The sequence below is a fragment of the Halichondria panicea genome, chromosome 5 (genome assembly GCF_963675165.1).
Source record: "Halichondria panicea chromosome 5, odHalPani1.1, whole genome shotgun sequence".
In the NCBI taxonomy this organism is placed as follows: Eukaryota; Metazoa; Porifera; class Demospongiae; order Suberitida; family Halichondriidae; genus Halichondria; species Halichondria panicea.
In genome coordinates, this window is record NC_087381.1 from 6,834,919 (window position 1) to 6,847,418 (window position 12,500).

The window sequence follows — 12,500 nt, forward strand, 5'->3', positions numbered from 1 at the left end:
CTAACCCTAACCCTAACCCTAACCCTAACCCTAACCCTAACCCTAACCCTAACCCTAACCCTAACCCTAACCCTAACCCTAACCCTAACCCTAACCCTAACCCTAACCCTAACCCTAACCCTAACCCTAACCCTAACCCTAACCCTAACCCTAACCCTAACCCTAACCCTAACCCTAACCCTAACCCTAACCCTAACCCTAACCCTAACCCTAACCCTAACCCTAACCCTAACCCTAACCCTAACCCTAACCCTAACCCTAACCCTAACCCTAACCCTAACCCTAACCCTAACCCTAACCCTAACCCTAACCCTAACCCTAACCCTAACCCTAACCCTAACCCTAACCCTAACCCTAACCCTAACCCTAACCCTAACCCTAACCCTAACCCTAACCCTAACCCTAACCCTAACCCTAACCCTAACCCTAACCCTAACCCTAACCCTAACCCTAACCCTAACCCTAACCCTAACCCTAACCCTAACCCTAACCCTAACCCTAACCCTAACCCTAACCCTAACCCTAACCCTAACCCTAACCCTAACCCTAACCCTAACCCTAACCCTAACCCTAACCCTAACCCTAACCCTAACCCTAACCCTAACCCTAACCCTAACCCTAACCCTAACCCTAACCCTAACCCTAACCCTAACCCTAACCCTAACCCTAACCCTAACCCTAACCCTAACCCTAACCCTAACCCTAACCCTAACCCTAACCCTAACCCTAACCCTAACCCTAACCCTAACCCTAACCCTAACCCTAACCCTAACCCTAACCCTAACCCTAACCCTAACCCTAACCCTAACCCTAACCCTAACCCTAACCCTAACCCTAACCCTAACCCTAACCCTAACCCTAACCCTAACCCTAACCCTAACCCTAACCCTAACCCTAACCCTAACCCTAACCCTAACCCTAACCCTAACCCTAACCCTAACCCTAACCCTAACCCTAACCCTAACCCTAACCCTAACCCTAACCCTAACCCTAACCCTAACCCTAACCCTAACCCTAACCCTAACCCTAACCCTAACCCTAACCCTAACCCTAACCCTAACCCTAACCCTAACCCTAACCCTAACCCTAACCCTAACCCTAACCCTAACCCTAACCCTAACCCTAACCCTAACCCTAACCCTAACCCTAACCCTAACCCTAACCCTAACCCTAACCCTAACCCTAACCCTAACCCTAACCCTAACCCTAACCCTAACCCTAACCCTAACCCTAACCCTAACCCTAACCCTAACCCTAACCCTAACCCTAACCCTAACCCTAACCCTAACCCTAACCCTAACCCTAACCCTAACCCTAACCCTAACCCTAACCCTAACCCTAACCCTAACCCTAACCCTAACCCTAACCCTAACCCTAACCCTAACCCTAACCCTAACCCTAACCCTAACCCTAACCCTAACCCTAACCCTAACCCTAACCCTAACCCTAACCCTAACCCTAACCCTAACCCTAACCCTAACCCTAACCCTAACCCTAACCCTAACCCTAACCCTAACCCTAACCCTAGCTGTTGTTAGAGTACTTAACCACAACTCTAGCTGTTGTTAGAGTACTTAACCACAACTCTAGCTGTTGTTAGAGTACTTAACCACAACTCTAGCTGTTGTTAGAGTACTTAACCACAACTCTAGCTGTTGTTAGAGTACTTAACCACAACTCTAGCTGTTGTTAGAGTACTTAACCACAACTCTAGCTGTTGTTAGAGTACTTAACCACAACTCTAGCTGTTGTTAGAGTACTTAACCACAACTCTAGCTGTTGTTAGAGTACTTAACCACAACTCTAGCTGTTGTTAGAGTACTTAACCACAACTCTAGCTGTTGTTAGAGTACTTAACCACAACTCTAGCTGTTGTTAGAGTACTTAACCACAACTCTAGCTGTTGTTAGAGTACTTAACCACAACTCTAGCTGTTGTTAGAGTACTTAACCACAACTCTAGCTGTTGTTAGAGTACTTAACCACAACTCTAGCTGTTGTTAGAGTACTTAACCACAACTCTAGCTGTTGTTAGAGTACTTAACCACAACTCTAGCTGTTGTTAGAGTACTTAACCACAACTCTAGCTGTTGTTAGAGTACTTAACCACAACTCTAGCTGTTGTTAGAGTACTTAACCACAACTCTAGCTGTTGTTAGAGTACTTAACCACAACTCTAGCTGTTGTTAGAGTACTTAACCACAACTCTAGCTGTTGTTAGAGTACTTAACCACAACTCTAGCTGTTGTTAGAGTACTTAACCACAACTCTAGCCCAAGTACTTTACCGCACACTCTAGCCAACTTTCCCACCCTCAGCCACGCCCACCCTCCTCCCTTTTTGCTCACTCTCTTTTATAGCAGATGATGGCAATATTTCAGTACTTATGGTTTCTAAATTCCATTGCATATCTTTCTCTACTGCACTGAGCTACTACTTTTACTTCACTTAAAATAAAAACTTTTAATAAGCTAAACTACCTTCTGCACTTGTTTTCTTAATTGCAAAACAACTTTTCAGTAAAAGACTTATAAGCTAAACAACTTTTTTTTTTCACTTAAACCAGCAAATACTGCACTAATAAAGCTAAACAACTTTTTTTCTTTTCATCATTAAGCACTAAAGCTTATAAGCAAAACCACTTTTTTCTTTTCTTTTCATGTTTTACTGCACTAATAAAGCTAAACTACTTTTTTCTCTTCATCATCAAGCACTACTTAAGCTTATAAGCAAAACCACTTTTTTCTTTTCTTTTCATGTTTTACTGCACTAATAAAGCTAAACTACTTTTTTCTCTTCATCATCAAGCACTACTTAAGCTTATAAGCAAAACCACTTTTTTCTTTTCTTTTCATGTTTTACTGCACTAATAAAGCTAAACTACTTTTTTCTCTTCATCATCAAGCACTACTTAAGCTTATAAGCAAAACCACTTTTTTCTTTTCTTTTCATGTTTTACTGCACTAATAAAGCTAAACTACTTTTTTCTCTTCATCATCAAGCACTACTTAAGCTTATAAGCAAAACCACTTTTTTCTTTTCTTTTCATGTTTTACTGCACTAATAAAGCTAAACTACTTTTTTCTCTTCATCATCAAGCACTACTTAAGCTTATAAGCAAAACCACTTTTTCTTTTCTTTTCATGTTTTACTGCACTAATTAAGCAAAATTAAGCAATATCTTTTTTTCACTAAAACATACAATGCACTAAGCAAAACCACTAATTTTTTTTATTTAGGGCGTGTAAGGATTCCCATCAGAAGCTGGCTAACCCAGCAAATGAAATATTGCATACTATTTTCTCTCCCTTTTTGCTTAGATTAGGGTGTCCCCGTCAGAAACCAGCAAATGAAATATTGCACACTAGTTTCTCTCCTAATTTTTTTTTAGATTAGGGCGCCCCGTCAGAAGCTGGCTAAACCAGCAAATGAAATATTGCACACTATTATCTCCCCCTTTTTGCTTAGGGCAGAAACCAGCAAATGAAATATTGCACACTAGTTTCTCTCCCTTTTTGCCTATTTTTTTTAGATTAGGGCGTGCAAGGCTCCCCGTCAGAAGCTGGCTAGCCAGCAAATGAAATATTGCACACTGCCTATTTTTTTTAGATTAGGGCGTGCAAGGCTCCCCATCAGAAGCTGGCTAGCCAGCAAATGAAATATTGTACACTAGTTTCTCTCCCTTTTTGCCTATTTTTTAGATTAGGGCGTGCAAGGCTCCCCGTCAGAAGCTGGCTAGCCAGCAAATGAAATATTGCACACTAGTTTCTCTCCCTGTTTGCCTAATCTTAGGGCGTGCAAGGCTCCCCGTCAGAAGCTGGCTAAACCAGCAAATGAAATATTGCACACTATTTGCTCTCCCTTTTTGCCTAATTTTTTTTAGATTAGGGCGTGCAAGGCTCCCCGTCAGAAGCTGGCTAGCCAGCAAATGAAATATTGCACACTAGTTTCTCTCCCTTTTTGCCTATTTTTTTTAGATTAGGGCGTGCAAGGCTCCCCGTCAGAAGCTGGCTAGCCAGCAAATGAAATATTGCACACTAGTTTCTCTCCCTGTTTGCCTAATTTTAGGGCGTGCAAGGCTCCCCGTCAGAAGCTGGCTAAACCAGCAAATGAAATATTGCACACTATTTGCTCTCCCTTTTTGCCTAATTTTTTTTAGATTAGGGCGTGCAAGGCTCCCCGTCAGAAGCTGGCTAGCCAGCAAATGAAATATTGCACACTAGTTTCTCTCCCTTTTTGCCTATTTTTTTTAGATTAGGGCGTGCAAGGCTCCCCGTCAGAAGCTGGCTAGCCAGCAAATGAAATATTGCACACTAGTTTCTCTCCCTGTTTGCCTAATTTTAGGGCGTGCAAGGCTCCCCGTCAGAAGCTGGCTAAACCAGCAAATGAAATATTGCACACTATTTGCTCTCCCTTTTTGCCTAATTTTTTTTAGATTAGGGCGTGCAAGGCTCCCCGTCAGAAGCTGGCTAGCCAGCAAATGAAATATTGCACACTAGTTTCTCTCCCTTTTTGCCTATTTTTTTTAGATTAGGGCGTGCAAGGCTCCCCGTCAGAAGCTGGCTAGCCAGCAAATGAAATATTGCACACTAGTTTCTCTCCCTGTTTGCCTAATTTTAGGGCGTGCAAGGCTCCCCGTCAGAAGCTGGCTAAACCAGCAAATGAAATATTGCACACTATTTGCTCTCCCTTTTTGCCTAATTTTTTTTAGATTAGGGCGTGCATGGCTCCCCGTCAGAAGCTGGCTAAACCAGCAAATGAAATATTGCACACTATTTAAACACGGGCTCTCCCTGCCTAATTTTTTTAGATAGCAGGCAAAACCAGCAAATGAATTATTGCACACCTTAATTGTATGTACAGCATGATATGTTTTATCTCCTTCTTTTTTAATTGTCTCGAACGAGCAAAAACATAATCACACTATTTAGGACTAACGTTTGGCCTGGAGTCTCCTTCTTGATACTTGGCGTTTCTTGATACTTGATGTCTCTTGATATTCTGATGCACTTGTCTGTAAGAAAAAAAATACTGATTTAACTTAAAAATTTTATTTACCTAAAAAAAAGTGTTGAGCTGTTTTTGAACTTAATACACGCGCCAGGTACACGCGCCAGGAGAGGCTTACTACCAGTCTCGATTTCAGGCCATGACGAAAAATAAAAAGCTGCATAGCAGGCGGCTTACATACACACAAGCTACAAGCTAAAGCCAGCGCTCAGCTGCTTGAAGCTAGACATTGGTAGGATTGAAGCTGGTAGGCAGCTCTACCAACACTTAGACACTGACCTGACACAAGCTACTTCGATCAGGCAATTAAGCTAACACAAAGCCAGCGCTAGCTAGACATTGGTAGGTAGCTAACACAAAGCTCTACAAACCTTATAGCTTGGAGCAGTACTGGGTTAGGTCTGATGGACATAGAGGCTGCTGGGTTCCTCAGTAGAGTATAGAGTAGAGTATAGAGAAGGTAGAAGAGAACTTGAGGTAGAGCAGAGGTAGAAGAGGCTGAATAATGAGCTAGACTGCTGGGTTGCTAGTTAAACTAAAAGCGTTCTCACTAAGGTTTCTCCAGCATTACCTTACTTGGTAATACATCACATTCCATATTACAGAGTCTTGGCAAGGTTTCTCCAGCATTACCTTACTTGGTAATACATCACATTCCATATTACAGAGTCTTGGCAAGGTTTCTCCAGCATTACCTTACTGGTAGTACATTACATTCCATATTACAAGGTTCATAACTGTCAACACATTCAGATGACTAATAACGATTAATGTACTAAATTGCTGTATAAATCATTGAAATTGCAGCACAAGTTCATAATGAATTAGCATACACTCGCTTTGGTTGTACCACCCTAATTACTGTACACCCCTAGAGAGTACAGAAACAGTGAACAGTAAGGTATCATGTCTCAGAACAACATAGAACCTGTGCCAGGACATGTGGCATGCTCGGTACGATCGGGTCATGACAATGTAGCTATTCTGCATCATTCCTGTCCAATCACCAGTAAGTGTCATTGCGCCCCCACTGGGTGCTACCGATACCGAGGAATCTAGAAATCGAACAGAGGCTATACTGTCAAGTTTTCCCAAAGGTAAGGATCGCTCAAGACGCTCGACTTGCTGATCATACAACAGGTCAACAGGGTCACAGCTAGTCCCTAAGGCAGGGCCTAGCACAGGCTCTACATCACCCTGAGGCATGATCCCAACTGTACAAAGCTCTAATCAGTACTAACCTAGATACAAAGATAATTGGCCACCTGACATGCACACAAGCTCAAAGCTATTTTATAATTATAGTTAACACACAGTAACTTACCACTCAATGGAGGTCTCCTCCTGTTCAAGTGGCAGGATGATGGAGTGGTTGGTTGGTCTATTGTATGGTGGTACTCTCTCCGTTGCACATGAAGAGAGAGAGAGAGGGATAGAATAGTCACCCATACACCACACAGCTACAAGCATAAGCACAGCATACACTCGCCTTGGTTGTACCACCCTAATTACTGTACACCCCTAGAGAGTACAGAACAAGGTAAACAGTAAACAGTTAGGTATCATGTCTCAGAACAACATAGAACCTGTGCCAGGACATGTGGCATGCTCGGTACGATCGGGTCATGACAACGTAGCTATTCTGCATCATTCCTGTCCAATCACCAGTAAGTGTCATTGCGCCCCCACTGGGCAGTATTGCTCTGTTCCGATTTCTAAATCCCATGCCTTCAGGGCTACCGATACCGCAACGCGATGGCAGGATCCCAAAAGCAAGGAATCTAGAAATCGAACAGAGGCTATACTGTCAAGTTTTCCCAAAGGTAAGGATCGCTCAAGACGCTCGACTTGCTGATCATACAACAGATCAACAGGGTCACAGCTAGTCCCTAAGGCAGGGCCTAGCACAGGCTCTACATCACCCTGAGGCATGATCCCAAAGCTCTAATCAGTACTAACCTAGATACAAAGATAATGGGCCACCTGCCATGCACACAAGCTCAAAGTTATTTTATAATTAACACACAGTAACTTACCCACTGGAATAGGTAGCACTCAATGGAGGTCTCCTCCTGTTCAAGTGGCAGGATGATGGAGTGGTTGGTTGGTCCATTGTATGGTGGTACTCCACATAAAGAGAGAGAGAGAGAGGGATAGAATAGTCACAGAGTAGCCATGCTGCCATACACGCAGCTACAAGCATATTTAAAGCGCAGCACTCATAGTAAGTGGGCGGGGCTATTCTTTGGGACAAAGGGCGACTCATTCATGAGACTACTATCATGCAGGCATGCATGATTCCCTAATGATTAATTTTATATAAAATTAATGGCAAAAAATTAATACATTATTTTTATCATAATAATGGCAAAAATACAGTATTATTGTGTGTCAGTCTCTTAGTTGTCCTGCGAGTGTCCATAATTATTCAATCCATGGGCAAGGGAGGGCAGCAAATTGTATCATGTATAAATTGTAAAAATTGAAATAAAAATTGTGTAAATTGTATCATGTAGTAGAGTCTGTCCCGGGTGGTGTGCTGTCCTAGCTGGTAGTAGGTAGGTCTTGTAGTGTGTTGGTTAGTTGGTGATGCTGGCTCTTAGTAGAACTTGCTGCTCCCTCCGACTAGGTGTGGGGACAAAGACACGGATGATGTGTGTACTGTACACAAAAACACAGTATGTACGACACAATACATGGGTGGAGGTGTGGTCAAGAGGGTTACCATGTATGGGGGTGTGACCACATATCAGTACAGTGAGTGGGGGTGTGGCCCCATATATACAGGATGTGCAGGTACAATGTGTGGATAGAGGTGTGGTCTGCACTGATAATAATGAAGTGATTCCGTATGACCAGGTGAAAAACATAAAACAACCAAACCGACAATATACTAGACTATAGAATGAACTAAGAATGAACTAAGAATAAGCTTAGCCTGCGTAAGCAAGTTGGAGGAAGAAGCTGAGCAGAACAGAAACCGATCCAAACAGTGGCATACATTAATTTAGTGTAATAATTATACAGAATAACTTCTCCTGCATTGGTCCATCAGAGCAGTGGAGCCATCATCAGATCATTGCCACCATGGGAGTCCTCTCTGTACAATGAGTCCTCTCTGTACAACTTACAACACACTTCACACTTCATGTAATAAAAATGGAAGACACTCCCACGCACCATGCAAAGCTATGGTTTCCTGGCATTGAAATGTGAACAACTATACAACATTTCTCGAGGGCTCAAATAATAAACTTTCCTGCTACACAGTAGTAGAGGTCAATGCATAAGTGGAGTTAACTACCTAATGCTGGTACAATAATAAAATACAATTTCTTAAGCCAAGAGTAGAAGAAATGTTTTAAACTGGCTAGTGATTGAAGGCAATTGCATCTGACCCAAAACAGAGAAGGTACCGTACAATAATTATTAGACTATACCTTGTGTGGCCGACTCCCTCTGTTTAGAGTAGCCTTTCCTGTCAGAAAATCACATACACTGCCTGCAGATTGAGTGATGAAGAAAGGGGAGCTCAAGATGCTACTCTAGAGTCAATTACTGATAATGCTACGAAATGTACAAGCAACAGAATATTCGTACATGATACAGTAACTGGCCCTTTGGTGTCTATTATTGTGTGTCAGTCTCTTAGTTGTCCTGCGAGTGTCCATAATTATTCAATCCATGGGCAAGGGAGGGCAGCAAATTGTATCACATGGTATAGTAGAGTCTGTCCCAGGTGGTGTGCTGTCCTAGCTGGTAGTAGGTAGGTCTTGTAGTGTGTTGGCTAGTGGGTGATGCTGGCTCTTAGTAGAACTTGCTGCTCCCTCCGACTAGGTGTGGGGATAAAGACACGGATGATGTGTGTACTGTACAGTACACAAAAACACAGCATGTACGACACAATGCATGGGTGGAGGTGTGGTCAAGAGGGTTACCATGTATGGGGGTGTGACCACATATCAGTACAGTGAGTGGGGGTGTGGCCCCATATATACAGGATGTGCAGGTACAATGTGTGGATAGAGGTATGGTCTGCACTGTATAAAAATTAATGAAGTGATTCCGTATGACCAGGTGAAAAACATAAAACAACCAAACCGACAATAATACTAGACTATAGAATGAACTAAGAATGAACTAAGAATAAGCTTAGCCTGCGTAAGCAAGTTGGAGGAAGAAGCTAAGCAGAACAGAAACCGATCCAAACAGTGGCATACATTAATTTAGTGTAATAATTATACAGAATAACTTCTCCTGCATTGGTCCATCAGAGCAGTGGAACCATCATCAGATCATTGCCACCATGGGAGTCCTCTCTATACAAACTTACAACACACTTCACACTTCATGTAATACAAATGGAAGAAACTCCCACGCACCATGCAAAGCTATGGTTTCCTGGCATTGAAATGTGAACACAACTATACAACATTTCTCGAGGGCTCAAATAACGAACTTTCACGCTACACAGTAGTAGAGGTCAATGCATAAGTGGAGTTAACTACCTAATACTGGTACAATAATAAAATACAACTTCTTAAGCCAAGAGTAGAAGAAATGTTTTAAACTGGCTAGTCAATTGCATCTGACCCAAAACAGAGAGTACCGTACAATAATTATTAGACTATACCTTGTGTGGCCGACTCCCTCTGTTTAGAGTAGCCTTTCCTGTCAGAAAATCATATACACTGCCTGCAGATTGAGTGATGAAGAAAGGGGAGCTCAAGATGCTACTCTACAGTCAATTACTGATAATGTTGCGAAATGTACAAGCAACAGACTATTCGTACATGATACAGTAACTGGACCTTTGGTGTCTATTATTGTGTGTCAGTCTCTTAGTTGTCCTGCGAGTGTCCATAATCATTCAATCCATGGGCGAGGGAGGGCAGCAAATTGTATCATGATCGTAATACAAAGGCGTATTAAGTCCCGGGTGGTGTGCTGTCCTAGCTGGTAGTAGGTAGGTCTTGTAGTGTGTTGGTTAGTTGGTGATGCTGGCTCTTAGTAGAACTTGCTGCTCCCTCCGACTAGGTGTGGGGATAAAGACACGGATGATGTGTGTACTGTACACAAAAACACAGCATGTACGACACAATGCATGGGTGGAGGTGTGGTCAAGAGGGTTACCATGTATGGGGGTGTGACCACATATCAGTACAGTGAGTGGGGGTGTGGCCCCATATATACAGGATGTGCAGGTACAATGTGTGGATAGAGGTGTGGTCTGCACAAATTAATGAAGTGATTCCGTATGACCAGGTGAAAAACATAAAACAACCAAACCGACAATAATACTAGACTATAGAATGAACTAAGAATAAGCTTAGCCTGCGTAAGCAAGTTGGAGGAAGAAGCTGAGCAGAACAGAAACCGATCCAAACAGTGGCATACATTAATTTAGTGTAATAATTATACAGAATAACTTCTCCTGCATTGGTCCATCAGAGCAGTGGAGCCATCATCAGATCATTGCCACCATGGGAGTCCTCTCTGTACAAACTTACAACACACTTCACACTTCATGTAATAATAAATGGAAGACACACCATGCAAAGCTATGGTTTCTTGGCATTGAAATGTGAACAACTATACAACATTTCTCAAATAACGAACTTTCCTGCTACACGGTAGTAGAGGTCAATGCGTTAACTACCTAATGCTGGTACAATAATAAAATACAATTTCTTAAGCCAAGAGTAGAAGAAATGTTTTAACTGGCTATAGGCAATTGCATCTGACCCAAAACAGAGAAGATCATCGAAGTACTGTACAATAATTATTAGACTATACCTTGTGTGGCCGACTCCCGAGTAGCCTTCCCTGTCAGAAAATCACATACACTGCCTGCAGATTGAGTGATGAAGAAAGGGGAGCACAAGATGCTACTCTATACTGATAATGTTACGAAAATATGCTAACCCCATCCATACATCCATATAAATTCAGTATCCAATGAATCATTAATACTAATGGCTTGGAGATCTATATAATCCTGTGCCCATTAAAGGGGCTGAATACCAGAGGAAGTAACAGATAGTACACTACATCACTGTGCATGGGACAATACATAATTATTATACTGACCCTTTCCTGTCGTATCTTGTAGTGCTCTTATATATACGTACGTCAGCAGCCATTCAGTGATAAAAATAATAAGAGTGGGGCGTCCCCCATAAAAGATGAAATGACAATAAAATTATGAGAGTGATTGAATGCTGTGCTGTGCAGCGTTGAGTAGTTATCTGTGAGTAAGACATGAGAGAACAATATAAGGACAGTATACATAGAGCTACTTTAACACAAGGCTGTCACTATTAATATCCAACTACCATCTTGCTAAAAAATATCCAATAGCTATATCAAGCTATCAGTAGCGCTCACCCAAAAGGACAGTCGTCTCAGGCCGGTTGCTCTCTCTTTGTCTTGTGCAAATGACATGTGCTCTATCATGACATGCGCGACAACTCATTTGTGTACCACGAGGTAGGCAGCCATAGGCATAGCCTCCAGTAGCAGCTTCACTCTCTGGCCCGGGCTGCGCTGCATAGAGGAGGTTGGTCACTACTGTTATCTGGGCTGCATCAGTAACTTACTGGTGGGCGGGGCTGGTAGTAGTGGGGCCTACTAAAGTGGGCGTGGCTAGCTAGCTGTTACTGTACTGGTCAAGATGCTTTGTGTGTGTGTGGAGGGTCTGTGTTCAGGTCTTGTAGAGCGAGAGTCAGACAGCGGAGCAATGGCGCTGGTAACTTGTGTCTGTGTACATGTATTTATTACAGTGTGTGTGTACAGCTGAGCCATTTCTAAGCGGTTACTCTGGCACTTATGTGGAGAGTATGTATGAGAGTTGGCAGCAAGACAAGAGTTCTGTGCATAAAGTGAGTCTCTACCCAGTGTGTGTGTGTGTGTGTGTGTGTGTGTGTGTGTGTGTGTGTGTGTGTGTGTGTGTGTGTGTGTGTGTGTGTGTGTGTGTGTGTGTGTGTGTGTGTGTGTGTGTGTGTGTGTGTGTGTGTGTGTGTGTGTGTGTGTGTGTGTGTGTGTGTGTGTGTGTGTGTGTGTGTGTGTGTGTGTGTGTGTGTGTGTGTGTGTGTGTGTGTGTGTGTGTGTGTGTGTGTGTGTGTGTGTGTGTGTGTGTGTGTGTGTGTGTGTGTGTGTGTGTGTGTGTGTGTGTGTGTGTGTGTGTGTGTGTGTGTGTGTGTGTGTGTGTGTGTGTGTGTGTGTGTGTGTGTGTGTGTGTGTGTGTGTGTGTGTGTGTGTGTGTGTGTGTGTGTGTGTGTGTGTGTGTGTGTGTGTGTGTGTGTGTGTGTGTGTGTGTGTGTGTGTGTGTGTGTGTGTGTGTGTGTGTGTGTGTGTGTGTGTGTGTGTGTGTGTGTGTGTGTGTGTGTGTGTGTGTGTGTGTGTGTGTGTGTGTGTGTGTGTGTGTGTGTGTGTGTGTGTGTGTGTGTGTGTGTGTGTGTGTGTGTGTGTGTGTGTGTGTGTGTGTGTGTG

The 12,500-nt window shown here is 42.9% G+C and overlaps 2 protein-coding genes and 1 pseudogene across 28 annotated transcripts in view; 2 read left to right on the forward strand and 1 right to left on the reverse strand.

Annotated features, from left to right (window-relative positions):
- LOC135335843 (uncharacterized) overlaps nucleotides 1-12,500 on the forward strand; it is a gene marked incomplete in the record, with an annotated part of 743,773 nt that overhangs the window by 8,533 nt on the left and 722,740 nt on the right.
- The window catches only part of LOC135336072 (uncharacterized), a 21,454-nt gene continuing 16,272 nt past the window's right edge, over nucleotides 7,319-12,500 (reverse strand). For 12 of the 27 annotated variants that reach the window (XR_010394668.1, XR_010394667.1, XR_010394671.1 and 9 more), the window contains 2 exons: nucleotides 9,821-10,042; nucleotides 7,319-9,704 (listed from right to left, as the gene is read on the reverse strand). Coding sequence is in view for 14 of the 27 variants with exons in the window: in XM_064531848.1 (XP_064387918.1) it covers nucleotides 9,962-10,042 (81 nt within the window). In the remaining 13 variants the exon portion in view is untranslated. Of the gene's footprint in view, nucleotides 9,705-9,820; nucleotides 10,860-11,099; nucleotides 11,258-11,396; nucleotides 11,605-12,500 lie in introns of those variants that run through there. The other 15 variants (XR_010394666.1, XR_010394665.1, XM_064531859.1 and 12 more) reach the window with 15 other exon arrangements.
- Nucleotides 11,601-12,500, forward strand: part of LOC135335929 (2-oxoglutarate dehydrogenase complex component E1-like) — a 9,221-nt pseudogene continuing 8,321 nt past the window's right edge.